Raw genomic sequence first — 14,309 nt, forward strand, 5'->3', positions numbered from 1 at the left:
TTTACCCGAGAATGGCTGATGCTTCAGGCGCCACCCCTTACTTTATGTTGTGCACAGCCGTTCATCCGTTCATGTGTTGGCTAATTGCACTAGGCTGAGACCGCCCACCGAGAGTTAACCAACAAGTGTTTTCAGAGAGGAGAGTGACCACCCGTTCACAGCTCCTGAATACTCTGATTGCTTTGCGATGGCCCAACCGAGGCTACTAGGCAACAGGTTTCACCCATGGATGGGATTTGATCAACCATTTGATCACTCAGGCTTAAACTGGATTGTATCTTTGAAGTGCCTTGAGATGACATTTGTTGTAATTTGACGCTATATAAATAAAATTCAATAAAAGAAGATATTGGTCAGTGAGGCCCATTGTATTTCACTCATTTTTCCTTTCTTTTTGAAATCACGAACCTTGATAATAAAGTAATATTCTACATTATCTCTAATATATGAGATAACCTTTGTATGACAATGTGATGAGACTGTAATAAATTAAACATCCAAAGTACCTTTTGTGAGATATTTATTGTACTTCGGTAGTTTTTTTGTTGCAGACCAAGATAGTTGTTTGGTGTACTTGTGGGCAGATTCTCATTGCAGAGGTACTTTTCTCCTTTGTCCTCCTATCATATTTCTTTAACCACATGACAGTTTCCCATTTTTTACTATTGATCAGACCCTTGGTTTTTATCTAAGGAAAAGTGACAATGTGAAGGTTTGTAGAAATCTGTCATTTGGACAGAAGAATGGATGTGATGCTACTTGTGATGCTAATTAATACTATGTTTCTTTTGAATCCCTGGCTTACATCGATACATTCTTACAAGTATTTGTTTCACTTTTTGTACAATATTCTTTTTTGTTTATTAAAAATAGAAAGAAAATGTAGTCAGCAGCCAAGGCCACATTCAGCTAACTGTTCAGCTACAGGAACCTTCTTATTATCACGGAACTGGGGAAGTGGGGGGACCGTATTTAAGTAACACACTCAAAGGCAACATCATCTTCAATGGCGGACACAACAGAGTTGACGAAGGGTTCTTCGTATATGGATCATTTTAAAGGACTGTTAGTAGCATATTTTATGCCAGAATCATGCTACGACGAGTTTTTCCTCAATTTTAACTTTTTGGACGGTAAGGGTCTCACTAATTGTAACGAGGGTCGTAATGTACCGTGTGAGCCGTTGATGTATATAGCGTTACCTTTAGAGGAGATGTTAGGGGCTTGTCTAGAAGCGTGTCTACTGATCGTTACATTTATAGAACTCAGTAAAACGTCGCTGTGTGAGTTATCACAGTCCACGTCATTCGTCTGACACTTTACTCAGTCGGACACTTTATAAAGCGGAAACGTGCGCACACATGATTTTCTATGTCAAGTTTCGTATTGTGAAGGAGAAATAAGAGTAGATGACTTGGAGTTTCCATTGCTTTTTATCATTTTGGTTTTATATTTTTATTTTTATTGAAGTTTGAAAACTAAAACCAGTACTGATATGACAACGTGTGCAATGTAACAGACGAGGTGCACAGTGTGAAATTTAGAAAGTCACAAGAGAAATTCGTCAGTCCCTCTTTGTACCTCAGTTCACACCATGAGCCAGGTCTTTAACAACCTGTCCTCACCAACAATGCATTTTATTTAATTTTTTTCAGTTTTATTTGTTAAAGTGAGCTCTTGATTTGTTAGTTAGAGAGATATTCAGAAGAATACATATCACATCGCTAGAATACAGTCCCATCAAAAGGGAGACACAAATAAATGGATTTATGTTTAGAAGATTGCAGCATCTATGAAACAGTAATTTAGGAGTTTCCCCACAAATCCACATGCAACTTTTTTACTACTTGGGCAACAGTTGTTGTATGCTGACTCATGTCTTCCATGCACACATTAAAATGAACCAAAACTGTGAATACAAGCAGTACTAGAATGGAATGCTGTAACAATCCTAAAACTGGACTGATAAACATCATCCAGAACAGCTTGTTTATAGCCTGAGATTTTCTGCCAAGAATTTTATTATAAACACTTAACACTTTTGTTGTTGCGCTCTCTCTGATAGAACATGGCTTTAACTCCGATTCACAAGTTTTTAAAATGCGGTGTTTAGACAAAAATATTCTTGCTTGATATTATTTAATTTCCTCTAAATATTTGTCAAACACTGTCACATGCATTAGAGATAAAGTCATACAGTACTAGGGTAACCCTAACCCCTTCATAAAGAAGTAAAGTCTGTTCCGTCTTTTTTGTAGATAATCTGTGTTGTGTTTTGCTTATTCCTGGTCCTCCTAAAATCCATAATTGTTTATTTTGTTTAGTTTGTGTTCAAGATGAGGTAATTGTTCTCACACTAATGGCTTAGCCACAAAGTGAGCGACCAGTTCCCTGTACTCAGCCACTTGTCCATCACTGACACCAAATAACTGTAGAGCCATCAGAGTATTTCTGGAGATGACAGGACTCTGAGTTGTTCTGGAAGTCTGAGATGTAACAGAGTGAAGAGAAACAGTGAGAGTACAGTCCCCTGTGGTGCTCCTGTGCTGGTTATCACCTTCTCAGACACACAACCCCTCAGTCTCACAAACTGTGGTCTGTTTATCAGGTAGCCAATAATCAAGGTGGTTGTGGAGGCATTACCTGGATTTTCTGCAACTTCTTACATAACAATACAGTCTGATTTGTATTAAAAGCACTAAAGAAATAAAATAACACGATCCTCACAGTGCTGCCTGCTTTGCTCAGATTAGAGTGGGCTCGCTGAAGCAGGTAGATGATGGCATCTTTAACACCAACCCCAAGGATGGTATACAAACTGTAGGGGGTCTGAAAGGTGCTCACTTGCTCACTGAGGTGAGCCAATAACAGCCTACAGGACTTTAAAGATGTGGGATGTTAGGACAACTGGTCTCTAATCACTGAGGACAGATGGATGAGATTTCTTAGGAACTGGAACAAGGCAGGATGTCTTCCACAGCACTGGAACTTTCTCCTGACTTAGGCTGAGGTTGTAGAGGTGCAGTAGAATCCCACATAGCTGTTCTGCATAGGCCTTCAGGACCTGGGGCTGACTCCATCTAGACTTGCTACTTTGTTCTGGTTCAGTCTCTACAGCTGCCTCTTTACCTGACTGCTGGAGACAGACGGGCTAGAGAGGGAGACAGAGGTGGTCTGAGTGTGTCCTGTTGTGGGGGGAGATGTTGGTGAGGCTGTGTCAAGATCCATAGAATAACTGAGGTGGAGAGTGACATTATGGAGATGTGATGAATAGAATGTGGGTACAGGTAGGGTGTGAGGTCTGTGTTGCTTGGGGGAGGGGAGGAGTATGCTGCATGTTGATCTGAACTAAATCTATTGAAATATATGTTCAGTTCATTAGCTCTTTCCAGGCTTCCCCCAGTCTGATCCTCTTTCGCCTTAAAGCCCGTGATTATTTTTATTTTTCATCCCTGACCACAAATATCTCCTGATGTTCTGATGGCGCTTTCTTTCCAACATTTTTTTGTACATCTTGCCCTCTGTTGTCTTCTCTTTTAGCTGTTTTTGTCCCCCTGCCTGGAAGCTTTCATTTTGGTGTCCAGCAGGTTTTTCAGGTCACTGATAATCCAGGATTTGTTATTTAGGAAGTACCTCACTGTCCTTGTCGAAATAATAATCTCCAGTTAATGTAATTTGTCACACACAATCATGGTATTGATCACCCCCATGTGGGTCACAGAGTGTATTCCACCTTGTGACCCCAAAGCATCCCCACAGATCAACTTCAGTTTCTTGAGTCTGTACTGTGTGATGTGGTCACTTAACAATGGGTGTGAAGTTGGAGGTGAGGAGAATTAGATTGTGGTCTGACTTTTCTAATGGGGGACAAGAAGAGGAGCTGTATGCACCTTTGCATTTGCATAGAATGTCCAACTTTTTATTTTCTCTGATGGAGCAGTTAACAAACTAACCCTAACCCCTTTTTCCATTTTTTCATAAATTTCACCCGAAAGTCAAATATCCCTAACTTTTTGTGTCTAGTGAAAATATATATACATACAATACTATTGGAGCTTGCTGCCAACTTTGGTGCATTGCTTTCCGTTTGTGCATGATGGCTTGGAGAAGCACGCTGTCTCTCAGTCTTGATGTTCTAGTTGCTATACTCTTATAATGTCTCCTTGATGATTGCAACGTGAACAGATTATGTTGGGGATTAGTGGCGTCTTTTATGATGTTATGGGCCCTCAAAAGAACTCTTTTGACAGATGTTTTCCAGTGCACGTAGTGCCCCAGTGAGTTTTTGAGCTGCTCTTGCTGCTCCTTGCAGTGCCTTGCCATCTCTTGCTGTGTGATGAAGTGGCTGAGGATGTACTCGACTGTTTCCCGTGTAACTTGCTGATGATTGGTCTTGGTATGTTGAACTTCGTCAGCCTTCTTAGGAAATACAGACTCTGCCATGGCAGCTCTCTCCATTGCAGCCTATGTATTTGGTGATTGATGAACTCTTTCATGTGTCATTTATCATCTCTTTTGTTTTATTGACGTTGAAGGAGAGATTATTTACCTGCATTACTGACTCATCTCCCCCAGAAATCAGTCCAATGACTTTGGTTTACGTCTGCAAACTTAACAGTGCAGATGTTATTTAGGGAAGTGGCACAGTCATGTGTGTGTACAGAATGGGACTTGAAACACATCCTTGTGGGGTTCCTGTATGTTATTGTTTCGTAGATATTGTTTCCCATTTTGACAAGCTGACGTCTGATCCCAGCCACAGAGGGAAGGTGGTATTAATTTAAATTCTGGACAGTAATATTTTATTAGTCCCCAGAGAGAAATTATATTGCTGCAGAATAACTTTTTATGAAAAATGTGTTATTGGTTTAGATGAAAATCTTGAGAGATCGCCATGAATGGATTGGAGTGTTGCTTTTGTTGCTTTGCAACAGCTTTGCTCATCTGCTGGTAACACAGGGAAAATCTTAGTAGACAACATGGACAGGAACTTACAGCCAACAGAGCAACATCTCTGTCTGCGGCATCCTGCTGCCTATACTCTCCAGGTGCAGAGGTGTTTGAGTTGTCCCTACAACCATGTCTGATATGATTTTACCTTCCTGGTATTCCTGGTGCATCCTCGTCATGGCTCCAATATGTCTGTCTTCTCCACCGGTGATCTCTCACCTCATGGAAGAAATGGTTTTAACTTGACCGTTTTGTACCTGCTCTGCAGTACACAGCCTTTACTTAGGCTCTCAGTTAAGTCCTCCCACATGCAAACGGCTTTGCTGTTATCTTGGTTACGCCTTATTACAGTTAACAACAGAAATCACTCCAGCAGGACACCATCCAAAGCTGGTGTAGAAAAGATTTACAAAAATACCGTATTTTCCGCCTCATAAAGCGCACCTAAAAGCCTTAAATTTTCACAAAAAACGTCCGTGCGCCATATAATCCGGTGCGCCTTATGTGTGCACCGGATTCCAAAATCTGTCATGGATACCATCATTTTGAATTTACCGCGGGGAGCACTGAGCATTCATCGGCCCCCTCCGCATAACTCACCGCGCTACCTTCACGCCGCTCACCGCCACGTTCACTTTTGCCGCGCCTCTTCGCTCTGTACATTGGAAATTAATGGCGACTGGCCACTGTGGTCGCTTGCTTTGCGTTCGGTGTGACTCCAGGGTCACCCACTCTGAATGGGGTGAAGATTGAATCCAGCTCGTACTTAGCGATTGAACTGTGTCATCAATAATGCTTTTGCCCATGTCCCAGTGAGTGCCTGTTCTTCAGTCTGAGATGGGTGATGTGCAGTTTCTAAGTGTAAAAACGACCGATGATGTTGTCCTTGACCGTCGGACCATTTCCCGCTGACACAGGGACGTAACACATACACAACGTGTGCTGGCAGCGATAAACCAATCAGAGAATATAAGGTAATAGTACGCCTTATAATCAGGTGCGCCTTATGTATGGCTTAAGTAAAGAAATGGACCCCATAATTGAGGGTGCGCTTTATAATCAGGTGAGCCTTACTGTGCGCAAAATACGGTAAGTGTTCTCACAGAAAAAAAACCTTAGAAAATATGAAAAACAGAGACTTGTCCAGAGCTACAGCAGCAAGCAGGCAGTGCAGCACCATTCTAGAATATATATATATATGTGAGCTCTGCTAACTCTTGACCTACCATGATGAGAGAACACGATAGGTGTGTTTACATTGTAATGTTCATCTTTAGATTATTTTTGGGAATTTTCAATGACTCTATGTTGTATCTGTCTAAACCAATGTCCACAGAATCCGCTGGGCATGGGGACACCACCTTGCAAGTAAATTATTAGCCTCATGTTTCTGCCTTTTTTGTTGTGCACATGTGTTTCTATATTTGACAACCAGGTAATAGTTTCATTTTGTATTTTTCACTAGTGCCATGTCTGAAGATTGTACTGAGCAAAGCCCTGGGGATTGGCATCATACTGGGATCAGTGATGGGTAAATCACTTCTCTTTCTTACAGACTTTATAACACCTAATTTCTAACATACTTTATAACATCATTTAATAATAACAACTTAATATTTTTTTAGGTGTAGTCAAGGACAAATTAGACAGGCATTAAAGTTTTTTTTTTCCTAATTTCATCAGGTTTATGGTAAACGGCAGAAGCTTTAACGTAAAGCTGTGATTTGGGTTTTTTTTTTCTGAGACTTCACCAGGGGTGTCAAATTGTGCTTTATTATTGATTATCAGTAATTATTATTAATTAATTAATTATTAAATAATTAAACATAGCTAATATATCTACATCAGTGTAGTTTCTTATGTAGAGTATTGACAGGCTTTGAGGCTGCATGTCACTACAACAGAACTTTGCACTTCAAAGATACAGTCCAATTCAAATCCAATTAATTAATTCAAAATGAGTCAAATTCATACATACAGAGCCAATTAAAAAAACAATTTCCTAGCTAAGGTAACCAGCAGATTGCGCCAAAACTTCTCTTTAGTCCAACCTCCTATCCTGAGTGTGCATGAGGCGACTGTGGAGAGAAACGACTCCCTTTTAACAGGAAGAAACCTCTGGCAGAACCAGACTCAGGAAGGGTGGCCATCCGCCTCGACCAGCTGGGGTTTGAGAAGACAGAAAAGAGGAGACAACAAACACCGTAACACCATTCAAAGGATACCTGTTAGAACAGGGAAACACAAGTTAATAACCACAATAATGTCACATGTACATAATATCATTTGAGAAATTAAACAGGGGGAAAAAGAGAGCAAAGTGAGGAAAGGTGTGACAGATGAGGTCCCCCAGCAGTCTAAGCCTATAGCAGCTTAACTATGGGATGTTTCAGGATTACCTGAGCCATCCCTAACTATTAGCTTTATCAGAAAGGAAAGTTTTAAGCCTAATCATAAAAGTGGAAAGGGTGTCTGCTTCCTGAAGCCAAACTGGCAGCTGGTTCCACAGAGAGGGGCCTGATAACTGAAGGCTCTGCCTCCCGTTTTACTTTTAGAAACTCTGGGAACAACAAGTAAACCTGCAGTCTGAGAGCGAAGTGCTCTGTTAGGAAAATATCTTACAATGAGATCTTTAAGATATGATGGAGCTCGGTCATTAAAAGCTTTATATGTGAGGAGAAGAATCTTAAATTCTATTCTGAATTTAACAGGGAGCCAATGAAGAGAAGTTAAAACTGGAGAAACATGATCTCTCCTGTTAGTTCTCATCAGAACTCTGGCTGCAGAATTTTGGATCAGCTGGAGGCTTTTCAGAGAATATGTGGGACAGCCCAATAATAAGGAATTACAGTAGTCCAATCTTGAAGTAACAAATGCATGAACTAGTTTCTCTGCATCACCCTGAGACAGGATGTTCCTGATTTTAGCAATATTACGAAGGTGAAAGAAGGCAGTCCTAGAAACCAGTTTTATATGTGCATCAAATGATAAATTCTGGTCAAAAATAACTCCAAGGTTCCTCACTGTAGAACTAGAAGCCAAGGAAATACCATCTAGAGTAACTATATAACTAGATAATTTCTCCCTGAAGCGCTCAGGTCCAAAGAGAACAACTTCAGTTTTGTCTGAATTTAAAAGCAGACAGTTCTGAGTCATCCAGGTCTTTACGTCTTTAAGACAGGCTTGTAGTCTGACCAACCTATTGGTTTCATCTGATTTTATAGATAAGTACAGCTCAGTATCATCAGCATAACAATGGAAATTTATGTCATGCTGTCTAATAATGTTACCTAATGGAAGCATGTATAAAGTGAAAGGAATCGGTCCAAGCACAGAACCCTGAGGAACTGTATGACTTACTCTGGTGTGTGAGGAAGATTCTTCATTTACAAGAACAAACTGGAATCTATCAGATAAATATGACTTAAACCAGCCTAATGCAGTTCCTTTAATCCCAATAACATGTTCAAGTCTCTGTAACAGAATGCTGTGATCGATCGTATCAAATGCAGCACTGAGATCCAACAGGACAAGCATAGAAACAAGTCCGCTATCAGAGGCTAAGAGGAGATCATTGGTAACTTTCACCAGTGCTGTTTCTGTGCTATGACGCACTCTGAATCCTGACTGAAACTCTTCAAACAGATTATTTCTGTTAAATGTATGTAAATTATCACAAAGTTGAGCTGCAACTATTTTTTCAAGAACTTTAGACAAAAAAGGGAGATTGGATATAGGTCGATAATTAGTCAACACTTCTGAATCAAGAGTAGGTTTTTCAAGTAAAGGTTTAATTACAGCAACCCTAAAAGTCTGAGGCACATAGGTACAAGCGTGCAGCTGTGAATTATACCAAGGAGCCAACCTCTTCTGACTGATTACCTTCCTTTTCAGAGGGGCAACATTGTCCAGTGTTGTACGCATTGAAACTATAGTGCTGTCAACATGAGAGTCAAGTTCTACTGGTGTTAAGTTTAGGTCCTTTAAACTAGTTTAAACTAGTTTAGGACAGCTTCAGGTGGACGATACACAACAACAAACACAAGAGGTTTTTGTGATTTCCACTTTGGGAAAAACTGAGAATCAGAGATTCAAAAGAGCTAAAACTAATCTTGGGTCTTGGACTGATTAGTAACCCTGATCTGAAGATAGCTGCCACTCCTCCTCCTCTGCCTGTGGTTGGAGGAACGTGAACATTTAAATAGTCAGAGGGAGTTGATTCATTAATGCTAACATGATCCTCCTGCTGCAGCCAGGTTTCTGTAAGACAAAATATATATCAATATGATATATCACTAACAGTCTCACTAACAGAGACTTCGAAAGGAGAGATCTAATATTCAGCAAACCACATTTAATAGTTTGGTGTTTTTGTTTAGTTAACGTTTTTGTTTTCATTTTTTTTCTGGATTTTCTCCTTTTGTGTTTATTGACTTCTTTAATTTGGGTGGTGTGGGAGCAGACACCGTTATTATTGGGTTTTGGGGGGTAGCAGCAGATGGGAAGCTGCAAAGTGTGTAAGACTACAACTCTGCATCCTGGTCTCAACCATGGGTTGTCATGTTTTTGGATGACTAATAAATTCGTCCATATTTCTAGAAATGAGAGCCGCTCCTTCCAAAGTGGGATGGATGCCGTCTCTCCTCATCAGACCAAGTTTTCTCCAGAAAGATTGCCAATTATCTATGTAGCCCACGTTGTTTGCTAGGCACCCTTTAAAGGATGGAAGTCATAATTTCTCTTCCTGCTCTCAACGAAGGCGGTCGCATCTCTCTTCCATCCTCTATCTTCCGTCTCCCTTGTCTTCCCTGCTTTTTCTTCACGTCCTGTCCTGTCCTGTCCCAAACTTTGGTGCCTCTCTCCGCATTGCTCTCAAAATTTAAATCATGGAATTGGTCAACTGGTCTCTCAACGCAATTGATAGAATTTTCTTGATGAGAAGCTCGAGTCCGGTGGAACCTACCTGCCCTGATGGAACGTTCGCCACTGGTTACATGAGGGACTCCAGGGAGCAGTGGAGGAACGTGTTTCTGGCGATTCTTTCCGTTGAGGACGTCAAGGATCTTTAAATATCCTGAACCATGATAACGGGTTGGATTAGGCATTGCCCTGGTGTATTGGAAAATTCGGAAGTCGGAGACAGCAATCAAAGGCCCCGGTGGTCATTAACCACAACATGGAAAACATCTTGGAGAAGCTGGTGGCTTTGCAAAGGAGAATGGATTGTTTTTGTGACCAGAATGCACAAACGGAGTAAGTCGTGTCCATTGAAATACGACTACTCGCCCTAACCAACAATCATAATCTTGGCCAAAGCTGCTGCTGAAACGAACTCCCCCTGAGATCGCTGTTGTGGGACGCTCTGACTTCCTTTTTCCTCCCTCCCTTCCTTCGCGGACACCTGTTGATTGTTCACTACGTCTGGGACCCGATCAAGGACTTCTCCATGGCAAACCCAAGAACACCCTCAGACAGAGACTGGTCCACCCAAAGGACAACACACCAAACACAAACTGAGTGGTGTCGTGTATACAGTGCAGTGCAGTGAGGAGTGTTCAGACCTCTATGTAGGAGACACCAAACAACAGCTCCACAAGAGCATGGTACAACATAGCTTTCACAACCAGCTTTTCAGGTCAAGGCTCAGCAGTGCACCTACATCTGAAGGAAAAGAGACTCTCTGGGGACAGTAATGTACAGATTCTGGACAGAGAAGACATTTTTTTAAGAGAGGATTAAAGGAAGCCATCTACACTTCCAGTCAAAAGTTTGGACACACCTTCTCATTGTCCCTGAGGGCATAATAACTATGAATGAACACATGGAATTGTGTAATAAACAAAAAGTGTGAAATAAGTAGTTTTATATGTTAGATTCCTCAAAGTAGCCACCCTTTGCTGTGTTGACAGCGCTGCAAACTGTTGGCCTTCTCTCAATGAGCTTCAACATGTAGTCACTTGGAATAGTTTTCACTTCACAGGTGTGCCTTGTAAGGGTTAATTTGTGGATTTTATTGCCTTCTTAATGGGGCTGGGACCATCAGTTGCGTTGTGTAGAAGTCAGGTTGGTAAACAGCTGAGAGACCTTTTTGTCCATCATTACTTTAAGTACTGAAGGTCAGTGAGTCCGGAAAATTGGAAAAACTTGGAAGGACCGCCCCAGGAAAGGAAGACCTGCGAGTCACCTCTGCTGCTCAGGAGAAGTTCATCCGAGTCACAAGCCTCAGAAATGGCAAGTTAACAGCACCTCAGATTAGAGCCCAGATGAATACCACACAGAGTTCCAGTAGCAGACACATCTCTACATCAACTGTTCAGAGGAGACTGCGTGAATCAGGCCTTTATGGTCAAATAGCTGCAAAAAAACACTTCCAAGGAAGAGCAACAAGCAGAAAGAGATTTGTTTGAGCCACGAAACTGTTGGAAAACCATTTCTGGTGACTACTTCATGAAGCTCATCGAGAGAATGCGTAGAGTGTACAGCGCTGTCAACAAAGCATAGGGTAGCTATTTATCTAAAATCTAAAACATGTTTGGAGTTATTTCACACTTTTTTGGTTTACTACATGCAGGTAGACAATTCAGAGGTGATTATGATTCTAACAACATGCACATTGGTCAGGGGGTTCAGTGGCACATGTGACTGTAACGAGCCTCTCTGTTTATAAGCTGACATACCCCACCATCCAGTTCAGAACTGAAGAAGATTTTCAGAAGTGAGCTGAAACATCTTCAAGATCCAAGAAGTCCAGTTGAAATTAGTCAAGCTCTTATGATTGCCATGACCTGGATGACTGAAACAGAGCAGTACCAACAGAAATCGTGGGGGCGGTGTTGCGTAGTATAGCTCACGTGTGACCAGTGAACCAAACAAATGAATTTTTGTTAATATTTTGTTGACAGATTTTTTTTTAAAGAGAAGCTGGGAGAATGTGTTCTACAAACACATCTATGATGTAGCCTTGCCTGGCCATAGAGACAGACAACTCTTAAAGAAAAGTTGGGAGGAGATTATATTGGGTGTGAAGTGAACTCTGCCCTGCCATATATATATATATATATATATAAATAACGTAAAGCGTGCATGAGAGTATGTGGGCAGTGACTGCTGACAACATTTGAAATTAACCTATTTACATATGTAAAGTGAGCTTAAATGAGCCTTAAAATAGATCAGCCATAACATTAGCACCATTTACCGGTGTTAAGTGATGTAATTTCTACATGGTGGAACTAAAATGTATGAATGTGGCTTTAAATTAAAGCCTAGAATGTACACTTTAATTACGTCTCAATTGCTTCATTTAGAATTTTACACTGAGGAGCAGAGGGGTGGCTCAGAGAAAAATAGGACAGGCTCTGTATCTGTGCTGTTCACATCTAGTATGCTTCCACTTTGTTCATAGTGAAGTTGCCTCAGATTTTAAAGCTGATAAGAGCAAAAAGTGCTGAGGGACTGAGCTTCAAATCTGTGCTGCTGGAGCTCCTGGCCATCACTGGAACAATGGTCTACAGTATCGCCAACAAATTCCCCTTCAGGTTGTACCATATGCAAATCAACTGATCTGCAAGTTTTCTTTCTGCAAGTCTACTATTTAATCACTCTAATTATATGTATGCATACTGTATGTTGCGTAAAGTTGGGTTTTGTATTGTGAGTAACGTGCTGAATGTTGTCTCAGTGCCTGGGGTGAGGCTCTGTTCCTCATGTTGCAGACGGTTACCATTGGCTTCCTCATTCAGCAATATGGAGGAAGAATCAGCAGAGGTAAGACTCAACGCCAACTCACTATGAGTGTTGGTAGTGGAGACTTCTGACAAACAACACTTTACACCCTCTGGTAAAGTGTGTGGTATACACAGTTGGTTTTCATGTTTTTACTTTGTTTTACGTGGCTTTTGCAACTTTTGCACTGCCCACAGTGAGGATAATACTGAACAATCTACATAAGAAAATGTGTTTCACCTTGAATATATAGATGAGTCTAATCTGATTTAAGCCTGTCCATGTGAAAGTTTACATAGTGAAATAAAATTTTGCCAAAACCCACAAAAATCTGGTTCTCTATAAATCCTATTTTGGTTGGATGTTACCCTAAAGCTAATTTTGTTTCCCCTCTTCCAGGTCTTCTGTTTCTGGTTGTATATTTTAGCCTGCTGGTCCTCCTTCTGTCCCCAATCATTCCCATGTCAGTGGTCATCTCCATGCAGGCCTCCAACATGCCGGCCATCATCATTGGCAGAGTAGGCTAACAAAACAAATGTCTCATGTTTTTTATGGATACAGTGTTAATATTCATAAAGTAATTTTTGATGGCATGATTTTCAGTGTGTTACTATAGTTAAAGTTTAAATAGAAACTGCAAGCATTTAATGCAGAATAATTTGCCACAAGAAAACAACTTTCATTACCATGACTAAATTCCTCCTGCACATGTAAACGCACTGCTTGGTTGTTTCAGCTGATCCAGGCAGCCACTAACTTCCACAACGGTCACACCGGCCAGCTCTCTGCTGTCTCTGTCTTCCTGTTGTTTGCTGGATCTCTTGCCCGCATCTTCACCTCTCTCCAGGTAAAAGGACTTGATGTGCATGAAAATGCAATGTGCACAGTTCAATCAGAGAATGTACTCCGCCACAGAGATTAGAGCATAGAGCATAATGCTATCTTGAATCGATGTGACAGCTTTCCATATTTCTGTCAGGGAAAAGATATTAGACGGCAACCTTCCACCCATTTGTCAATATTTTCCACATTAGTACATTGTTTCAAGCTAAGCTGTGTTCTTACAGGAAACTGGGGACTCGCTGATGGCCCTTACTTATGTGATATCATCCGCTTGCAATGGCATCATCACCCTGCAAGTTCTTTACTACTGGAACAGCTGTCCAGAATACAAGACGAAAAATAAGATGGAATAGGCAAAGGGATGCCATTAAATCTCAGCTGTAAAGCATTGCTTTATTTCTACATCTAATTTTAGACATTCTCATGAGTTTTCTTTAAAAATGATATGTACAATTGGAGCCAATAGGAAGAGTGGGACTTTAAATGTTGAAATGACACTTGAAAGCAGAGACATGCCATGCAGACTATTCCACGTAGCTGGTATTTTTGGTGGTGTTTAACTGTGAGCGAAGCTGTACTGCTGTTTTTTTTTACATTCTTCTGAGGCTGTAGTCCTTATTATAGTCAACCATGCCAATAATCTGGATTATTTCATCAAAATATTGAGAGAATGTGTTTGTCTTTTATTTGACATAAACATAATATCCATTTTGCTATTATTTGCTAAGTGTGAGGTCTATTTTGTGGTCTGTTTTGAGGGTGACATTGAATAAAAAGGATTCAGAGCCCTT

At 40.8% G+C, this 14,309-nt stretch overlaps 1 protein-coding gene across 1 annotated transcript; it reads left to right on the forward strand.

Moving 5' to 3' along the window:
• Positions 1-984: 984 nt before the first annotated feature.
• mpdu1b (mannose-P-dolichol utilization defect 1b) lies at positions 985-14,309 on the forward strand. The gene is made up of 7 exons (XM_072376322.1): positions 985-1,133; positions 6,416-6,481; positions 12,356-12,488; positions 12,632-12,717; positions 13,075-13,193; positions 13,412-13,522; positions 13,743-14,309. The coding sequence occupies exons 1-7, from the start codon at positions 1,007-1,009 to the stop codon at positions 13,869-13,871; spliced, it is 771 nt and encodes a 256-aa protein (XP_072232423.1). The 5' UTR covers positions 985-1,006; the 3' UTR covers positions 13,872-14,309.

The sequence above is a fragment of the Leuresthes tenuis genome, unplaced genomic scaffold (assembly GCF_036924035.1).
Source record: "Leuresthes tenuis unplaced genomic scaffold, fLeuTen1.0.hap1 SCAF_22, whole genome shotgun sequence".
In the NCBI taxonomy this organism is placed as follows: domain Eukaryota; kingdom Metazoa; phylum Chordata; class Actinopteri; order Atheriniformes; family Atherinopsidae; genus Leuresthes; species Leuresthes tenuis.

Bases quoted from the DNA above. Each gene is read 5' to 3' on its own strand.
- mpdu1b (XM_072376322.1), top strand. From the start codon at position 1,007: ATGGCGGACACAACAGAGTTGACGAAGGGTTCTTCGTATATGGATCAT. The intron at 12,489-12,631 runs GTTGTACCATAT...ATGTTGTCTCAG, and splicing joins GCCAACAAATTCCCCTTCAG to TGCCTGGGGTGAGGCTCTGT. The intron at 13,523-13,742 runs GTAAAAGGACTT...GTGTTCTTACAG, and splicing joins GCATCTTCACCTCTCTCCAG to GAAACTGGGGACTCGCTGAT.